Below are 20,751 nucleotides of genomic sequence, written 5' to 3'. Positions count from 1 at the left end.
CTTCATTTGACAGTTGAAGAGAATGAGAAATGGTCAGTTAAAGTAATGCCCTTAAATAATAATAGCGATAACAGCATGATCTGATACTCAACACACTGCATGACAGTTTATGACAAACTTTTGTAAAGTTTCTCATCTGACTTACCCTAGATTACTCTGCCAATGACAGGAACATAGGCCTCACACTCTAGGTCTGGTACTCCTGCTGCCTTGTGACCCAAAAAATGAAGGTCTAATTGACATCCTTGTAAATAAATAGTGCCAAGACGCAGCTGTAAGGCAGGGGCCTTCCTAACTCACTGAGGACCCATCTGGCTCTGCAGAATGGCCTAAAGTCTGTGGGCTCACAGGCCTGCTGGAGTGTCAAGTCTGCCTGTAGTCTTGGCTCTGTGTGGCCTAAGTTTTGCTTTGAATTCCCAAACACCTGAACTGGCCCCTCTGGGCCTGACTTGGTGCATTCCCAGGGACCTACCAGCTGCACGGCCTCCTTGACTCCATGGATTGAGAGGGCTTCCTGGGTCAGAAGGTGGAGAATCCGGTTGCTGTGTGCAGCCTCCTTCCCTCCTTTGAGTAACAAGCCGTTACCACTTGCGATAGCCAAAGCTGCCACCTGCAGATCAAAGGGAGAGCAGTGGATCAAAGGGGACAAACAGTAATAGCAACAGTGATGTTAGCATTCATAAGCACTCTTTCTGTGTGCTAAGCACTGTGTTCATCATTTTATAAGGCCTATGCTGTTTCATTTTCACAACACTGCAGTGATTTAAGTGCCTGTTTTATCCCCTACTTTACAGAAAAGGGCACTGAAGCCCAGAGAGGTTGATGACTCTCCAAAGTCACACAGCTTATAAATACCAGGGCTGGGAGCCAGACTGAGGTGGTTTGACTCCAGAACGAACGACTGGGTTTTAAGCAACTAAACTATATTGCTTGCTTAGCACCATTAGCAAAGAGAACTGAGTTGGCCAGGCGCACTGGCTCACGTCTGTAATCCGAGCACTCTGGGAGGCCGAGGTGGGTGGATCACCTGAGGTCAGGAGTTCGATACCAGCCTGACCAACATGGTGAAACCCCATCTCTACTATAAATACAAAAATTAGCCGGACGTGGTGGCAGGCGCCTGTAGTCCCAGCTACTCAGGAGGCTGAGGCAGGAGACTTTCTTGAGCCTGGGAGGCAGAGGTTGCAGTGAGCCAAGATTGCACCATTTCACTCCAGCCTGGACAACAGTGTGAGACTCTGTCTCAAATAAACAAACAAACAAACAAACAAAGCAAAGAGAACTGAATTAAGTAGTCAGGGCCACATGGCACCCTCCACTGTGGAGAACAGGGTCTTCAGCCACCTCTGTAGGGAAGCACTTACTTCATCTGATCAGGCTGAGGTGGGGCAGCTCCTCTGGCCATATCCTACTCTGGCCTTGGAATTGTTCTGAGAGCTCTAAGTACATGGTGCTAAGAATCTGAAGAAGACCAGAGCTCCTGCCAGCCCCTGGACAGCTGTGGTAGAGTTGCTGAGAACACAGTCTTTTTCCCACATGCCTGTCTGGGGAGGAAAAGGTGGACCATCCAGGAGGAGGGCTAGTTACCTTGTCAGAGCAAAGAGTGAGTGACTCTGACCTGCTCATCCTACCTCTTATAAAAGTTAAGTAAATTTTCTCCAGACATAAACACACAGAATATTGCACACAATTTTTAGGATTCATGGATTCTGTGAAACCATCCAGGGCTGAGTCCAGATGAGGAGCCTCAGCTGTAGTTAGCTAATGAGGTATCAGCTCCTTGTGAGGTATCAGCTGGTATGGATGAGTGGTAGCAAAGAAAGTTCATGGATATAGTCCAGAGAGACTCAGGCCCATTTCTACTAGCAGAGGTGAGTTTGGCAGTCATCACTGGGGCATTTCTGCAAGACACGTATGTGGCCAGAGAGGTAGTGAGCCAGCATCTGCCAGCGATTGATGACAGGCCTCAGTGGTATGGGAGCCCCTTGGTGAACACACTGGTTTTAGGGGATGTCAGAGAGTACCCTTCACAGAGCATTCCAGATTCCACAGTCACCTATGTCTTATAGTAAAGAGGTGCTAGTTTTTTGTTTTTAAAATAGAATTTCCCTTTGAGACTTCAGGGCTAGTGCAAAGAAAGAGCTGGTATCCTATAGGACAGTCCAGTGGGGGAAATGCTCCCAGAATTCAGGGAGGGATTTTAGGGTAATAAAGTGGGGCCACTCTCTAATGACACCTTGTATTTCCCAGCACAGCTGCTTGGTAAGAACTTTAACATATGCTTTCTCAACAGGAGGCTGTGATATGTCAACTTGCTTAAAGGGGGTTGCATTCTTTTCTTTTTTTGAGATGGAATCTCACCCTGTTGCCAGGCTGGAATGCAGTGACGTGATCTTGACTCACTGCAACCTCTGCCTCCTGGGTTCAAGTGATTCTCCTGTCTCAGCCTCCTGACTAGCTGGGATTACAGGTCCCACCACACCCAGCTAATTTTTGTATTTGTAGTAGAGACAAGGTTTCACCATGTTGACCAGGATGATCTCAATCTCTTGACCTCATGATCCACCTGCCTCGGCCTCCCAAAGTGCTGCGATTACAGGTATGAGCCACCGTGTGTCGCCGAGGGTTGCATTCTAATTTCCATTAACTACTGAAAGTTCTTTTTCCTAAGAGACATACCTATAGGAAGCCATCAAAAAAGGGGTCTGTTTCACACGGGCCAAGCCAGTTATACATGAATGACAGCAGCAGGCTAACAGAGACTTGTGGTCAGAGAACAAAGTGAACCACAGGCTAAGATATTTGGAAATTTGCTCCTGCACTGTGGTATGGTAGGCTGATTTGGGCTACAGTCCCAGCTGCACCTTACAAGTGTGACAGGAATCTTACCTTCTATGAGGTTCAATTTCTCCAGCTCTAAAATGGACATAAGAACAACTACTTTAGGATACTGGAGGAATCAAGAACGTATATTACCTCAAGAACAACCTGAGAATAAAGTCTCAAAAATTATCTTTTTTTTTTTGGTTAAAAGACCTTCACACACACACAACTGTCTTTGGGAAGCTTATCTCCAGTATTGAAAATATATTCTTCAGGATACAAAATCAATGTGCAAAAATCACAAGCATTCCTATACACCAATAACAGACAAACAGCCAAATCATGAGTGAACTCCCATTCACAATTGCTACAAAAAGAATAAAATACCTAGGAATCCAACTTACAAGGGATATGAAGGACCTCTTCAAGGAGAACTACAAACCACTGCTCAACAAAATAAAAGAGGACACAAACAAATGGAAGAACATTCCATGTGCATGGATAGGAAGAATCAATATCATGAAAATGGTCATACTGCCCAAGGTAATTTATAGATTCAACGCCATCCCCATCAAGCTACCAATAACTTTCTTCACAGAATTGGAAAAAATTACTTTAAAGTTCATATGGGACCAAAAAAGAGCCTGCATTGCCAAGACAATCCTAAAAGAACAAAGCCGGAGGCATCACATTACCTGACTTCAAACTATACTACAAGGCTACAGTAACCAAAACAGCATGGTACTGGCGCCAAAACAGAGATACAGACCAATGGAACAGAAGAGAGGCCTCAGAAATAACACCACACATCTGCAACAATCTGATCTTTGACAAACCTGACAAAAACAAGAAATGGGGAAAGGATTCCCTATTTTATAAATGGTGCTGGGAAAACCAGCTGGCCATAAGTAGAAAGCTGAAACTGGATCCCTTACTTACACCTCATACAAAAATTAATTCAAGATGGATTAAAGACTTAAATGTTAGACCTAAAACCATAAAAACCCTAGAAGAAAACCTAGGCAATACCATCCAGGACATAGGCATGGGCAAGGACTTCATGACTAAAACACCAAAAGCAATGACAACAAAAGCCAAAATAGGCAAATGGGATTTAATTAAAATAAAGAGCTTCTGCACAGCAAAAGAAACTACCATCAGAGTGAACAGGCAACCTACAGAATGGGAGAAAATCTTTGCAATCTACCCATTTGACAAAAGGCGAATATCCAGAATCTACAAAGAATTTAAACACATTTACAAGAAAAAAACAACCCCATCAAAAAGTAGGCAAAGGATATGGACACTTCTCAGAAGGAGACATTTATGTGGCCAACAGACACATGAAAAAATGCTCATCATCACTGGTCATCAGAGAAATACAAATCAAAACCACAATGAGATACCATCTCATGCCTATTAGAATAGCAGTCATTAAAAAGTCAGGAAACAATAGATGCTGGAGAGGATGTGGAGAAACAGGAATGCTTTTACACTGTTGGTGGGGGTGTAAATTAGTTCAATCATTGTGGAAGACAGTGTGGCGATTCCTCAAGGATCTAGAACTAGAAATACCATTTGACCCAGTGATCCCATTACTGGGTATATAGCCAAAGGATTATAAATCATGCTGCTATAAAGAGACATGAACATGTGTGTTTACTGCGGCACTATTCACAATAGCAAAGACTTGGAACCAATCCAAATGTCCATCAATGATAGACTGCATTAAGAAAATGTGGCACATATACACCATGGAATACTATGTAGCCATAAAAAAGGATGAGTTCATGTCCTTTGCAGGGACATGGATGAAGCTGGAAACCATCATTCTCAGCAAACTATCACAAGGACAGAAAACCAAACAATGCACGTTCTCACTCATAGGTAGGAAATGAACAATGAGAACACTTGGACACAGGGTGGGAAACATCACACCCTGGGGCCTGTCGGGGGGTGGGGGACTGGAGGAGGGATAGCATTAGGAGAAATAACTAATGTACGTGACGAGTTGATGGGTGTAGCAAAGCAATATGGCACATGTATACCTATGTAACAAACCTGCACGTTGTACACATGTGCCCTAGAACTTAAAGTATAATAATAAAAAAAAAAAATATATATATATATATATATTCTTCCTCCAATATCCGCACCAGCCCCCAGTGGCAGGGTATTTATTCACCTGGGGTACATACACACCTGGGGTAGACAGTCAGGACGAGATTCAAAGATCACCAGCAGAACTCCAATTGGGACAGTCACTTGTTCCAGTTCCAGGTTTTTGGCGATTCGGGTGCGGCGCAAAACACGTCCCACGCTGTCCTGGGAGGAGGCTGCGATCTGCCGCAGACCGATGGCCAGGCTGTTCAGTTTGGATGTGGAGAGGCTTAAACGTTTCAGCAGAGGAGCTGCAAGTCTCCCTGAAAAGCCATTAAGAGGATATGATGAAGTAGCAGACCTGGCAGGCTGCAGCTACCAACTGATGTGTCTTTTTTGAGACAGGGTCTTACTCTGACGTCCAGGCTGGAGTACAGTGGCATGATCTAGGCCCAATGCAACCTCCGCCTCCTGGGTTCAAGCAATTCTCCCACCTCAGCCTCCTTACTATCTGGGACTACAGGCATGCGCCACCAGGTCTGGCTCATTTTTGTAGAGATGGGGTTTCACCAGGTTGGCTGGGCTGATCTTGAACTCCACACCTCAAGTAATCTGCCCGCCTCGACCTCCCAAAGTGCTGGGATTACAAGTGAGAGCCACTGTGCCTGGCCCAACTGATGTGTCTTGATGTTTTATTGAACATGTGGGACTGCCTTAGGAACAGACTCAGGAAGACAATGACATACCACTTAGACTGTCTTTCTTAGGCATCGGTTTGGCAGTACATAGCATCATGTAAAGCTGTGTACCCTGATACCCTTTGTCCCAGCAATTTCAGTTCCAGAAATTTATCATTTGTATGAACAGGCAGGCATGTAATGAGAATACTTACCACATTTTTGTAATACTGAGAAATTGAATTCTACCTAAATATTCAGACAATGGTTTATAATTCAGTTATTATAAATAATATATCTAGGTTCACTGACATGGAAAGCTATCTAGGATATAGTCTACAAAAAAAGCAAACTATAAAACAGCATGTACGATATGATCCTATTTATCAAACACCGCACATATATGTGTGCACAGGAAGAAATCTGGAATGCATCCAGAAAAGTAATAATCTATCTTTCTATATTATTTTATTTTTTTATAATGAGTGAATTATTTTTATAATCAGAACCAACAAAGAGGTTTTCTTTTTTTTTTTTTTTTTTTTTTGAGATGGAGTCTCACTCTGTCGCCCAGGCTGGAGTGCAGTGGCCAGATCTCAGATCACTGCAAGCTCCGCCTCCCAGGTTCACACCATTCTCCTGCCTCAGCCTCCCGAGTAGCTGGGACTACAGGCGCCCGCCACCTCGTCCGGCTAGTTTTTTGTATTTTTTAGTAGAGACGGGGTTTCACCGTGTTAGCCAGGATAGTCTCGATCTCCTGACCTCGTGATCCACCGTCTCGGCCTCCCAAAGTGCTGGGATTACAGGCTTGAGCCACTGCGCCCAGCAACAAAGAGGTTTTCTTCTAAAATAAAATGTTAAATATTTTGGGAAGGAGAATAGAATTTTAATAAAGAAAACTTTTTTGCTTTTTTTCTTTTAGAGACAGGGTCTCAGTGTGTCACCGAGGCTAGAGTGCAGTGGTACAATCATAGCTCATTGCAGCCTTGAACTCCTGGGCTCAAGTGATCCTCCTGCTTCAGTCTCCAGAGTAGCTAGGACTACAGGCATGTATCACCACGGCTGGCTAATTTTAAAACATGTATTTTTTTTTTTTTTTTGAGATGGAGTCTCGCTCTGTTGCCTAGGCTAGAGTGCAGTGGTACAATCTCGGCTCACTGGAACCTCTGCCTTCCGGGTTCAAGCAATTCTCCTGCCTCAGCCTCTTATGTAGCTGGGACCACAGGTGTGTGCCACCATGCCTGGTTAATTTTTGTATTAGTAGAGACGGGGTTTCACCATGTTGGCCAGGCTGGTCTTGAACTCCTGACCTCGTGATCCACCTGACTCGGCTTCCCAAAGTGTTGGGATTACAGGCATGAGCCACCACGCCTGGCCAATTTTAAAACATATTTTGTAGAGACAGGGGTCTCGCTATGTTGCCCAGGTTTGTCTCGAACTCCTGGGCTAAAGTGATCCTTCTGTCTCCACTTCCCAAAGTGCTGGGATTACAAGTATGAGTGACCACACTTGGCCAAAAAAAAAAAAAAATAGAATTATGGCAAGCTCATAGGCAGAATTTTATTTTTTTATCTTTTTGAGTCTTGCTCTGTTGCCCAGGCTGCAGTGCAGTGGCGTGATCTCGGTTCACTGCAAGCTCCGCCTCCCAGGTTTAAGTCATTCTCCTGCCTCACCCTCCCAAGTAGCTGGGACTACAAGCTCCTGCTACCATGCCCGGCTAATTTTTTGTATTTTTAGTAGAGACGGGGTTTCACTGTGTTAGCCAGGATGGTCTTGATCTCCTGAAGATCCACCCGCCTCGGCCTTTCCCAAAGTGCTGGGATTACAGGCATGAGCCACTGCGCCCGGCCCAGAATTTTCTTTAAAAACAGTAGTATACATGGTGTGATTCCCTCTCCACGCACAAAAATGTATGTACATATTCATATATGTACATGTATATACTCAGGAAAACCATTTGAAATCATATATCACAAATCATTATTGTCGTCAATGTTGAGATTACAAAAATTTTCCCTTTCCTTTTTTTTACAGTCACAGCCACCAAGATAAAATAATAAAAAGATTTCTGCCTTGGGGGGAAGCAACTGACCTTATATTAAGAAAAAAAAATTAAACCATCTTTCTACCAACCAATTATACAAATTAATTTTCTTTACTTTTCCCCATATGCTAAAAAACAAGTTTTAATTATAGTGTATGTTAAATGTTACATCCTAGCTTTTCACCTTACAACCCAAGTACATTTTCCATGTTGCAAAAATCATCTTAATTACTACTAAATATTCCATTAATTTGATACAGCTGAACACACTTAACCACACCTATGTTATTAAATGCTCAGCTTGTTTCCAGTTTTTCAGTGTGATAAATCCTGCTCTAAAAATCTTTGGATAGCGCTATTTTCTTTCTTTTCTTTTCTTTTTTTTTTTTTTTGAGATGGAGTCTTGCTCCGCTGCTCAGGCTGGAGGGCAGTAGTGCGATCTCAGCTCACTAAAACCTCTGCCTCCTAGGTTCAAGTGATTTTCCTGCCTCAGCCGCCCGAGTAGCTGGGATTACAAATTTGAGCCACCATGGCTGGCTTTTTTTTTTTTTTTTTTTTTGAGACGGAGTTTTGCTCTTGTTGCCCAGGCTGGAGTGCAATGGTGCCACCTTGGCTCACGGCAACCTCCGCCTCCTGGGTAGCGAGGATTACAGGCATGCACCACCATGCCAAGCTAATTTTGTATTTTTAGTAGAGATGAGGTTTCTCCATGTTGGTCAGGCTGGTCTTAAGCTCCCGATCTCAGGTGATGCGCCCACCTCGGCCTCCCAAAGTGTTGGGATTACAGACGTGAGCCACTGTGCCCAGCCGTAAGTTTTGTATTTTTATAGAAATGAAGTTTCACCATGTTGGCCAGGCTGGTCTCGAACTCATGACCTCAGATGATCCGCCCATCCTGGCCTCTCAGAGTGCTGGGATTACTGGCATGAGCCACCGCACCTGGCCTAAAGACCTATTTTCTTTAGAAATAGTTTTTGAGGATAAATTCCCTGAACTGGGATTGCTAAGCCACGCTCATGTATACCCAAGGCTTTGTTCTCAACTCACTGTGTGTCCTTATGCATGTTCAGAGAGGTATAGCTGGGATCAGGAGTCAAAGTTCTGCCAACAACAAGCTGTGGAACCTCGGGCAACAATAGCTTTACTCTCTGTGGGTCTTAATTCTTTTACTTTAAATTAATGAGTGGATAGTATCAAAGATTTCTTCCAGTTCTGAAAATCTATTTTATGTTTTGTAATACTACAAAAATGAGATGTAAATTCTAGAGGAAGTTCTAAAACAATGGTTCAAAAATGTTTTAAGGAATGAAAGTAATGTTGTTGAACCTTGCAAAATTTCTTTGAAACAAACACCATTAATATGGATGTTTAAGATAATGCAGACAAAAATTCAAAACCCCATAAAATCAATCCTTCTTATTTTAAGGTGGAAAGGACAGAATTAAGAAAAAGAAGAGAAAGAGTCAGGGCCCTGACACTCTACATCTCTAGGTGTTCACAATGTGAGTTTAACATCTTACTTTACCATTAGCACCTCAAGGGTATTTCTGGATGGCACCTGGTGCTAACTCAGGGAAGACAAAAGACTGGTTAATTAAGAAACAAGCTATCTTTCTTCACAGGCTGCGCAAACTATTTCTACAACTCTTTCACATGTACAGTCCATCTGTGTTTAAATCCTGGTCCATCACTGACCATATGGCTTTGGGCAAGTGACAGCTTCTCTGAGCTTCAGTTTCCTTCTCTGTCAAATGGGGATAATAAGTAGCAGCTATCTCAGAGGCACTATGTTATGAAGATGAAATGACATCCTGACTGTACAGCCCTTAGCACAGTGCCTGTCAATACAGAAAGACCTCAATAAATGTTAGCTATTAGCTGAATTCCTTAAGCAGTGGTGTTCTCAATTTTGTTCTTTTTTGTCCTGACTGCCATAGTAGCCACAGCTTGTGACCTGTGGGGAACGAAAAGCTCCTTTGGGGATTGTACTAAAGTATCTGGGGAAGAAGAATACCGATCACCCACCTACCCACAATGGAAATGATATATAATGTACAATTTCTTTTATAACAATCCTTATCTTCAGGTAGACATAAGAATTACTAGTAATACTAAAAACCAAAATAACCCACACCCTTCCATAACATTGACTCTAAATTGTCTGGTCTTTACCCTCTGCCTCCTCCAAGTCTTTTTTGTTGGCTAACAGGATCTCATCACGCTGGTCCGTCAACAGATCAGCCAGATGATGGATAATTTCTGCTCTCTAGAAGAAAGGTACACCATTAAAAAAACAGAGATGTTAATCCAAGAAGAATGCACACCACAGTTTTTAAACCTACTCTTCTGAGAGTGCCAGGCCTTGCTCCCACATACAAGGTCACCGCCAACTGAAATCTCCTGACTTCCCATCACTTTTTCCCACCACTGCTCCCCTTATTTCTTCCTTCCTCTCTCATTGCCAACCTCTAGGTCACTTCTCACTTTTCCTCTTTTTCTCTTATGACTCCTGATTATTATAATTAGCAAACCATGGCTAATTATAATAGGAGTCATAAGAAAAAAAAAGGAGGCGGGGAAGGGGTATGATGGATACAATCTGTAAAAGATTGTATAATCTGTAGGAGATTATGTAACTGTACAAGGGCCAGGACTTTGAAGTAACACGATACATAGAGTCTTACTTATTTAATATCATTAACTGGTTTATTTCCAGGTAAGTTTTTACATTTGGTTCTTCCTCGTAAATTATTTATTTAATGCATTTAATCAAAGTGAAAAAATTCAGTCCTAGGTACTTGAAGACACCCCAAACCTGACCCTGCTAGATTAGGAAATGTGGCAAATCAGTATGCTGATTATTGGAGGAGTAGAGAGAAGTGGTTTGAAAGGGAAGGTAGGCTCCTCCTTTGCTTTCCTTTCTCTGCTGTTGGAGTTACTTTCTCTTTTCTCAGGCCAAAGGATTCACTAGTATAAACCCATATACATCCTTACTCTCAAATCCATCCTTGACAATATAATCCCTGGGGGACCAGCTCCCAGCTTCCACTTGACCTCCTCACCACTTCCAGCCTCATCATGTTTGCTACTTAGACTAATTCATGCCAGACAGGTCAGGGCTACAACTAGGGAGCAGGCTCTAGAGCTTTCCATCTTCCAGGCAAGTCAGGGGATTTGGAATGGGTTGGGATAAGTAATTTTCCTGAATTTTCATGCCCAGTATGTGGCAGAATTAGGTAACCTTCCTAATCTCATCATTTTTATAATGCTTTTGATCAAAACATCATAGTGATGAAAAGTTATCTCGGGCCTCTGTCTATAAAAGATAAAAGAGAAAATAAAATTAAGAAAAAGAAAAAAGGCAGAGCGAATATGAATCAGACTTGCAACTCAGATAACTCTGTGGCTCACTAGGAATAAAGACAGAGTTAGCAGGTTTGACTCCTGTAACCATACAGCATGACTCACTCTGAAAACTGTAACAATACTATCAGCTAAGGTGCTAAGGTTATTACCTGCTCAGGTTCCAAGGTGGCCAACATCCTTCCTCCAGATCGAGCCATTTCTCCCTGCTGCTCAACAGTAGGGCCTGCAAGAATATGTGCAAATATCAGGTCCTGGTCACCTTAGTTCTCGCTCACTTTGCCAGCACATGCACAGGCTCATCATGCCCACAGAAGGAACACATGATCCTTGTTTCACACAGGGGATCACTATGACCAATAAAATAGCAAAAGAATGTGCCAGATTCACTCGGGCATAAACATAAGAACTGGCTTGTATTTCTGGGGTAGACAATATACTTTAAGTTTTCTAGAATTCTTCTGAATTCCACTTCGGTGATATTTTTTAATGTGTTTACATTTCTGAATGCAGATTATGAGGTAATTCTGTCCTTTGTAAACACTCGACAGCACATACTATATCATATGCATCTTTGCATCTCTAGTGCTTATTACTACCTGGCATCTAACATAGGCCTAGCAAATGTTTCTTGAGAAAATAAATGCTTATATACTTTAACCGCGTGATTGTGCAGAGAATAGGCCTAGCTAGGCAGGTTAGACAGAATTTCACAAAAGCAAAGAAAAATCCGATTTTGCAAATTGTGCTCAAAACAATGCCGTATTTCGAAATATCAGCGTATCAATTTTGTGATCTCTAACTAAGCCAGGTGTCATTAGTTCCTATCACAGGACTTGGGACCTTATGAAGAACTATTTACCTGCAGGCTTTACTTCTGAAAAGAAGGTACCAACTTTCTTCCCCTCCACAATGTCTGTGATGACATGCCCAGACACCTTTGGGTGGGTTCCGTTGGCAATAACAACAGAAGTGCCACCTTGCAAAGCCCAGAGGGCTGCTTTCACCTAATGAGACAGGTTAGATCCAGTAAACATGAGATTCAGATCTACTCACCCACATTTTAAACTTGCAAAAATATATAAAATACAAGTTGATATTGAACAACTTAAGCGCACGAAATGTGTTTTTAAAAGCTTAGAAGCTCTGAAAACACATTACAGCTCACACACTTTCCAGCTCAACCTTGGCATGTGTTACTTAAAGGTATGCCAACCTATCCTTTGTTTCCAGTCTGTTCTCTCTTCAGTCTCCCTAGTATGGGACTCATAACTCCTACATTTGATTTACTGTGCCTCAACTTAGAAACAACTAAGGAGACCAACAGGCTGGGGTTTGACCAGAGTCTGATCTTGAGTACTTTTGGCTTTTCTAAGTGGGGATCTTGTCCTCATCTGTGCTGCTGATACATGTGATGCTGTACCATAGGGGTATAACTTCTAAGAACAATTAATGGGACAAAATTTTTGAAAGATTTCTTTTTTTTTTTTTTAGGTAGACAGGAAGTAGAATTTATTGGTGAGTATTAAGAGGGGGCAGCACAGTGGAAACCCTCATGAGTGCAGGGCCTGCCACTTGTCCAGAGTGCCACAATTGGGAACGTGCTTGACCCATCTGGGATGAGCCGCTTCTCAGCCACCATGTCTTTAAATTCATTGGCATTGAACTTGGTGAAGCCCCACTTCTTTGAGATGTGGATCTTCTGGCGGCTGGGGAGCTTGAACTTGGCCCTGCACAGGGCCTCAATCACATGCTCCTTGTTCTGCAGCTTGGTGCGGATGGACATAACTTGGCCAATGTGAACCCTGGCCACAGTGCCCTGGGGCTTTCCAATGGCACCTCGCATGTCTGTTTGGAGCCTACACTGGGGTAGTGCAAGGTCAGAAACATGAACATCCATCTGAAAGGACTGTCTCCAAGGTCCCTTAGAGCAAACCATACAACAAACAGGCTACATCACTACCAGGGAAGCTGCTGTTTGCAGCCATTGCACACTGGGCCCCCATGAGGAAAGGAACTCAGTCAGCTTAATTGGCCGCAGGTTGAAAGATTTCATCAAGAAATATTTGAACTGATAAATGAGAGATTTATGAATTATGAAAAATATATAGGTCCTGCCCTTGCAGAGTTTACAACATGAACACACTGTTCATATAATATTAATGAAAAAAACCTACATACACAGACATAACTAAATGTTGGAATGCAACACTCATTAAATCTATATTTAGGTATGTACATATTTAAGTGTGTATGTGCCTACTATCTGAACCATTAACCCCCAAATAATTACAAAAGTAAAAAGGATACATTACAGTTTGGGCTTTAAAATTGTTATAGGCGTTAAGGCACCAGATTCTTACCTTGGCTTCCATGCCACCCATTCCCACTCTGGACTTGGTTCCAAATGTCACAGACTGCTGATCTCCAGGATAAAATATATCAATAAGCTTTGCATCATCTGACCCTGGGGGGCTGTCAAAAAGGCCTAAAAAATAGACAAGAGTCAGTAATACTGCTTTAATGGAAGTGTCTCCAAGACAGGCCTCCCCAGGGCACCTGCCAATCACTCTGTACTTTACTCATCCAAATGAATGCCACTGCACTACCACCTGCTTTAACCAGAAAAAGAGAACAAAGGATTTGACACTGACAAACAGCTCCAGGAGGACTCACCTTATACCATGGCCATATCCTTGGCACATTTATTAGCCCTGCCCATATCCCTGGCAAGGTATCCTTAATTCTGCCATTGCTACTTATGATGTTGTGCTTTAAGGACAGAACTGAAAAAGAAGGGTGGCTATTGCAGAAACAGCGTAGTAGCCATATACTGTTAAATGTGACTGTTTCCAAGCAGGATGAAATGCAATAGAGGTACTCATTAACTCTCACAGTACCCTTTGAAACAGTCACTAATTTACACTCCCAATTTTATGAGTGAGTTACTGTAGAGGTTAGGCTGAGTCAGCAGGAGACTGCATGACTCTTGACATTCAATCTGGATTTATTACCATAAAGCATATGTCCCTTTTATAACTAAGTGGAGTGACATAAAATAGTTACATGAAACGTTACATGCATACAATCCAAGATGAAAAATCCTCACAATTTCACTTTGAAAAAGAGTGAGTAGGAGCTTGGAAAAGAAAAAGTGGGGATAACAGGGGGCTAAGAAACTGGAGTTAAATCAAGACCTAAAGTGGACACAGAGGGAAGGCTGGGGACTGGCTGAAAGACATTTTGGGCAGTGATTTTTCTGGTTTCAAGTTACTGCTTTTCCTGTGCTATAATATACCTCTCCCCTCCATAATTCCAAACCTTTAAGACAGTCTTGCTACATACTACCTCTCTGAGGGAGTCAGTGAATCAGGGAGGTGAGGAAATCGATGCCCATTGTAGAGCAGAGCAGTGACAACCATAAGCAGTGCACATTATTACAGGAAAAAAGAAAATAACCTTTCACAATCTGTCAATCTCAACCTACTACTCCATAGCTCTCCAGGATTTAGGGTTAGGATCTTCCCAGAAGATACAGTGCTATGAGATCACATATTTAGATTTGGAAGTTGTTTCAGTTTCATATATTAGTATAGGAAAGATTGGACAATTCTAGCCAAACCTTCTCCAAAGATAGTGAAGGTTTCCTAGCATGCTGATAATGTGCCTACTCCTCCTTTCCCCTTACCCCACCAAGAGCATAGTTAAAATTCAGATACTGTTCTAAAAAATCAACACTCAGTAGAAAACAAATTAGGATAATCACAGTAAGAATGCCAATCTACCAGTGACCCAATTTTGGTGCTTGAAGCTGCATCAAAATGATTTGCTACAGTCTTGTTTAAATTGGGTTTTATAAATTAATCTCAAAAACTTACATTTTTTTTTTTTAACCTTGTCAGGCAGTATAAAAGAGAAGGAAGAGTGTAGCTTTTTTAATTGAACAGACTCAGATTTGAAACTGGCCTCTGTCAAGCACTTGCTATGTGACTTCAGATATACCATTTCATAGATCTGAATTTAATTTTAAATTTAAAAAAATTATTTCTTCTTCTCTCCCCCCTCCTCCCCCAACAGGGTCTCTGTTTCTGTCACTCAGGCTGCAGTGAGGTGGCATGATCACAGTTCACTGCAGCCTCAACTTCCTGAGCTCAAGTGATCTTACTGCCTCAGCCTTCCCAAGTAGCTGGGATTACAGGCATGTGCCACGTGCCCAGCTTGAACTTAATTTTTAATTTCCTTATCTGTAAAATTGGGTTAACCTACCTACTACCTACTTTGTAGGGTTGCTATAAAGATTGAATAAATTACATTTATCAAGCACCTAGCACACTATGTGCTCATAGTAGAAATTCAATAAAAACTTGCTGATTGGCCAGGTGCCATGGCTCACGCCTGTAATCCCAGTGCTTTGGGAGGCCAAGGTGGGTGGATCACGAGGTCAGGAGTTCGAGACCAGCCTGGCCAACATGGTGAAACCCCGTCTCTATTAAAAATACAAAAATTAGCCAGGCATGGTAGCGCACGACTGTAATCCCAGCTACTCGGGAGGCTGAGACAGGAGAATCACTTGAACCCAGGAGGCAGAGGTTGCAGTGAGCCGAGATCGTGCCACTGCACTCCAGCCTGGGTGACAGAGCAAGACTCCGTCTTGGGGGGAAAAATGAATAGAAAACCTGTTGATTAACCAAAATGCCTTCTTTCTCCACAGTGGCTCACACTTACCCCAACTTAGCTGTTCCTATCCTGGGACTTCAAATTACAGTGGATAACACAGGACTAAGACTTCTTACAGATAAAGACATTGACATGTAGGTGTCTTATCTTTGACTTTCCACATGGGCAGAGACAGATCAATTCATCTATGTCTGCCCGTCTCCACTACGTAGCCCCTGCCCTTACCATACAACTGCCTGAGCGTAAAACAGAGAACAGGTCCTCCTGTGTTAACCTGCCTTGGTGTGGGCTTGGAATTAAGTAGAGGTGTTCTAACCTTCTGGGAATGTAGCAGGGGACTTCTGGAATCTTAGATTTTGGACACAGTTACTATATTTCTTATGGGTCAGACTGTGAAATGGAAATAGCTTAAGGAAGCTTGAGAAGAGTGAATGGAAAGACATATTAGAGCCAAGAGTGGCCCCTCCAGGAAGAAGGGAACAGCAGAGAAGAACAGAGTAAATGTAAGAACATGGTAGCCAGATAGCCTAGACTTCTACAGTGGCTCCAACTTAAAACAATCTGTCCCAACAAAGAAAAAGAAACAAAACAAAACAAAACAAAATAAAGCAAAACAAAACACACACACCAAAAAAACCCATAATCTGTCCTATGGTTTACATTAAAAACTGAAAGTAATCAAAACCACAATGAGATACTACTTCACACCCATTAGGATAGCTATAATAAAAAAGGCAGATAAAAACAACTGAATAACAGCAATGATGTAAACACATTAGAACCTTCATACAATGCTGGTGAGAATATGAAATGGTACAGCTGCTTTGGAAAACAGTCTAGTAGTTCCTCAAAAGTCTTTTAAACAGAGTTACCATGTGACCCTGCAGTTCTAAGGTGAAACAAAAACATGTTCACACAAAAACGTGTCATGAATGTTCACAGCTAATGTCCATCAATTGATGAACTGATAAACAAAACATGGTCACAGAGTGGCATATTATTCAGCAATAAAAAAAATGAAGTATTGATACATGCTGTAAAACAGATGAACCATGAAAACATGCTAAGTGAAAAAAAGCCAGTCACAAAGGGCCACCATAATATATGATGCCATTTAAATAAAATGTCCAGAACAGGTTAATCCACAGAAACAGAAAGTATACTGGAGATTGCCTAGGGATGGGGAGTGTGGGGAGTGACTGCTAATGGTTATGGAGTTTCTTATTGGGGTGATGAAAGGGAAAGTGTTCTACAAATGACTGTGGTTTTGGTTGCACAATTATGTGAATATACTAAAATCACTGAATTGTACACTCTATTTATTTATTTTTGAGATAGGGTCTTGCTCTGTCACCCAGGCTGGAGTACGGTGGTGTGATAACAGCTCACTGCAGCCTGGAACTCCCAGGTCCAAGTGATCCTTCTGCTTCAGCCCCGAGTAGCTGGAACTATAGGCGCATACCACCATGTCCAGCTAACTTTTCTATTTTTTGTAGAAACAGGGACTCACTATATTGTCCAGGTTGATCTCGAACTCCTGGGCTCAAGTGATCCTCCCGCTTTGGCCTCCCAAAGTGTTGGGATTATAGGTGTGAGCCACCACGCCAGGACAGAATTGTTTTTTGTTTTTTTTTTTTTTTTTTTTTTTGAGATGGAGTCTCGCTCTGCCGCCCAGGCTGGAGTGCGGGGGCTGGATCGCAGCTCACTGCAAGCTCTGCCTCCTGGGTTTACGCCATTCTCCTGCCTCAGCCTCCCGAGTAGCTGGGACTACAGGTGCCCACCATGTCGCCTGGCTAGTTTTTTGTATTTTTCAGTAGAGACAGGGTTTTACCGTGTTAGCCAGGATGGTCTCGATCTCCTGACCTTGTAATCCGCCCGTCTCGGCCTCCCAAAGTGCTGGGATTACAGGCTTGAGCCACCGCGCCCGACCAGGACAGAATTGTAAACTTCAAATAAGTGAATTGTATAGTATGTGAATTATATCTCTATAAAGCTGTTATTTAAGAAAAACAACTGAAAGCACCTGGAAATAACATTTCAGTATTCAAACTACATCTCTTAGACTCGCCCACCCTGTTTTGAATCATAAAAGCCCTTTGTCAGAACATATGGCTAATGATCTATAGCAAAAAAAAGATCAGAGGGACTCAAAGAAAGAGGGAAACTCACGTGCTCATACATGTAGCATTTAAAACAAAGGGCAGATAAAAGAAAAAAGCATTACTTTGTACCTTCTACATCTGAAAGAACAATCAAGAGGTCAGTTTTCATTTCCACAGCCAGTCGGGCAGCCAGGCTATCATTATCTTTAACACTAATAACCTAGAATGCAGATTAAAAAGTCATGAGTGAGTGAGCTAAGCAGTCCAAAAAGAAATTCATGGACGCACCCAGCCAAGCTCAGGCAAAACCAAGCTAAGTTCAGGCAAAACCAATGAACCCAAATATACAGATGACAGCTCTTGCAGGCCCCTTCTGTCTGCAAAACACAGCATCTACTGGCAATCCCTTTTCCAAACATGCAGTCTTCTAGCCACTGAAATATACAAGCCATGCTGATTGCACCATCTTAAGTGACTATAGCACCTCACCCTATTGAATGCAACCACAAGTTCAGAAGAGCTTATGCAATCACTGCTCCATGACAACAGTTTCTCTCACAACTTTTCCATCTTGTTTATGCCAAACTTCCGGTGTTAGTGCATGCAGCATAGCATGGTGTTAGTGTCTCCAGCATGCTTAACCCTTAGAAATACTTTACCCACATTTACCCCCTGCAGGTCACTGTTGGGCTCAGCTGGGGGGACAACAGCATCATTTGTGTTGACAATGGGGACAATGTTCATTCTAAGGAGTTCATGAAGTGTTCCATTGAGGTTCCGGCGCTTCTGCTCATCATGGAAATCCAAATTGGTGACCAAAATCTAAAAGGATTAAAGAGATGGAAAATGCAGGAGGGAGAAAAATGCTGAACTTCCCAGTATACAAAAGATGCTAAGAGTAGGGGAGTTCAACTTTAGGTTTCTGGGGCCCCATACAGATTAGAATGAAATACACATATCTGAGTGCTATCCAATTCTTTGTTTTTTCAAGACAGGGTCTTACTCGGTAGCTCAGGATGTAGTGCAGTGTCATAATCTCTGCTTAGTGCAACCTCCACCTCCTGGGTTCAAGCAATTCTCAAGCCTCAGCTTTCCAAGTAGCTAGGATTACAGGAACGAGCAGCTAATTTCTGTATTTTTAGCAGAGACAGGGTTTTGTCATGTTGGCCAGGCTGGTCTTGAACTCCTGGCCTCAAGTGATGGGATTACAGATGTGACTCACTGCACCTGGCCCCAATTCTTGTAGAGATAAAAAAAAAATTACAATAAACTGAAAGATTTATGTAAGAATGTTTAAGACTTCTTGCAAAAGTACTTTAATCCTCAGAGAGCTACCAAATCCCAAAATCTCATCCATTTACGAAATTAAGAAATTAATGTATCTATTTTTAGAGGGATACTGGGGGAATCAGTGATTATCCATTAATTTCTTTTCTTTTTTTATAGAGAGGGTCTTGCTCTCTTGTCCAGGCTGGACTTGAACTCCTAGTCTCAAGTGATCCTCCCACCTCAGCCTCCTGAGTAACTGGGACTAAAGACGCACACTGCTGTGCCCCAGCAATTTCTAAAATATCTCTGTATCCTAGGATCTGATTCAGGGCCTGGCCATAGTAGGCCCTTAAATATTTGGCGAGTGAGTGAATAAATTATTTACCCTGCTTAGAAAAGTGTGTTAGACAAAATGGAATAGGGCTGTCTTATCATTGCTCTTGCTCTGAAGCAGATTATTACTGGAGTTAACTAAGACTGTGTGTGAGCATGTGGGGTTAGTCTGAGAAATTTATGGAGGTTAGTCTTTAGTCACACGCTGAAAGAGGGACAGAACACAACTTGGTTCAAGGGAGGAGATGAGCATAAGGTGCTCAAAGGCACAATAGGGATGGGTGTGTGGGCTGGTAAACAGCTCTGCTTTCTAGCTTGAACTAGAATTTTATGTAATGTTTAGGAGAAAAAGATAAATGGGTAAATGGGGATAGCAAGAAACTAAATGGCAACAAATCTTGAGGCTCAACAATAAATAATGTAATCTCTCTAACGTTTACAGAAGAGGGTTCTTGCTGTGTAGGGCAGGCTGAGGTAGGGAAAGTTGGAAGCAAATAGTAAAGAAAGCAGGCACTGAAACAGTCAAAGTGAGGATGGTTAAGGGTCTGGCTATGGTAACTGAGAAGAATATAGCAATAAAACAGTAGCCTTAATGATATATAAAACACAGGAAACATATACATAGAAAAATAATTCACTCACTCACTTGATAAAAAATTTGTTAAGTACCTCTGAAATGCCAGGGTCTAGTTGCTGGAATGGAGAATAAGAATGTTGATGGTTTGGGAAAAAAAAATAAAAATAAAATGGGGCATATTTTTGAAAGGGAAGATCATGAACTCCTTTTCCTTTCAGAAAAGCTTAGTTGTGCTGGACACAGGACTAGGTCAAAGCTGAACATACAGATTCTAGTCACGATGGTGAAAGATCGAACAATTAATATAAACCCGTGGGTAGGAGAGACAAGCAGGAGGTCTAAAGGTCCAGGAAAAACACCTGTCACTAAAATAGCTTCACAAACATGGCCTGGGGATCTCAGCACAAAGGTAGGAGATAAAGAGTCCCAAGAGGGAAATGTACGTGTTTAGACAAGTGCAATCTGTTGAGGGAAAACCAGTTTCCCTTCTACGAAGAAAAAACAAGCTGTTTTAAGTGTTTAAGTCTTTAACCTGGCAAACTACCTACTGGAAATTTTCAAAAGCCACTGATAATGGTCTTCTATATAATATTACTGAAGAAAATAAGGAACCACGGGATAAGGTATAAAGGGCAAATATTTCCTGTAGATATGACGGCCTTGGGGGAAGACACAGGTGTGAGAGGAAACAGCCCAGGGATTGAAGCTTGCTGGGAATCGGAGGGGCGGAGCTCTTCTTTCACTCAATGTAAATGGAAACAATGGCTGATGCTGCACGGACTCTTA

At 42.2% G+C, this 20,751-nt stretch overlaps 1 protein-coding gene and 1 non-coding gene across 5 annotated transcripts in view; both read right to left on the bottom strand.

Annotated features, from left to right (window-relative positions):
• The window catches only part of ALDH18A1 (aldehyde dehydrogenase 18 family member A1), a 52,407-nt gene that overhangs the window by 10,097 nt on the left and 21,559 nt on the right, over window positions 1-20,751 (bottom strand). For 3 of the 4 annotated variants that reach the window (XM_023206239.1, XM_023206240.1, XM_023206241.1), the window contains 8 exons: window positions 18,450-18,608; window positions 17,916-18,006; window positions 13,371-13,495; window positions 11,870-12,014; window positions 11,160-11,233; window positions 9,817-9,910; window positions 5,026-5,246; window positions 473-610 (listed from right to left, as the gene is read on the bottom strand). In XM_023206239.1, the coding sequence (XP_023062007.1) occupies window positions 473-610; window positions 5,026-5,246; window positions 9,817-9,910; window positions 11,160-11,233; window positions 11,870-12,014; window positions 13,371-13,495; window positions 17,916-18,006; window positions 18,450-18,608 (1,047 nt within the window). The remainder of the gene's footprint in view (window positions 1-472; window positions 611-5,025; window positions 5,247-9,816; window positions 9,911-11,159; window positions 11,234-11,869; window positions 12,015-13,370; window positions 13,496-17,915; window positions 18,007-18,449; window positions 18,609-20,751) is intronic. The other variant, XM_023206243.1, reaches the window with a different exon arrangement.
• LOC111538948 lies at window positions 12,915-13,048 on the bottom strand. Its single transcript, XR_002730515.1, has one exon. It is a non-coding gene; the product is annotated as a small nucleolar RNA SNORA70 (small nucleolar RNA).

This window comes from Piliocolobus tephrosceles, chromosome 9 (assembly GCF_002776525.5).
Source record: "Piliocolobus tephrosceles isolate RC106 chromosome 9, ASM277652v3, whole genome shotgun sequence".
In the NCBI taxonomy this organism is placed as follows: Eukaryota; Metazoa; Chordata; class Mammalia; order Primates; family Cercopithecidae; genus Piliocolobus; species Piliocolobus tephrosceles.
Note: the sequence above shows the minus strand (reverse complement) of the source record. Positions and strands in the feature narration are given on the sequence as shown.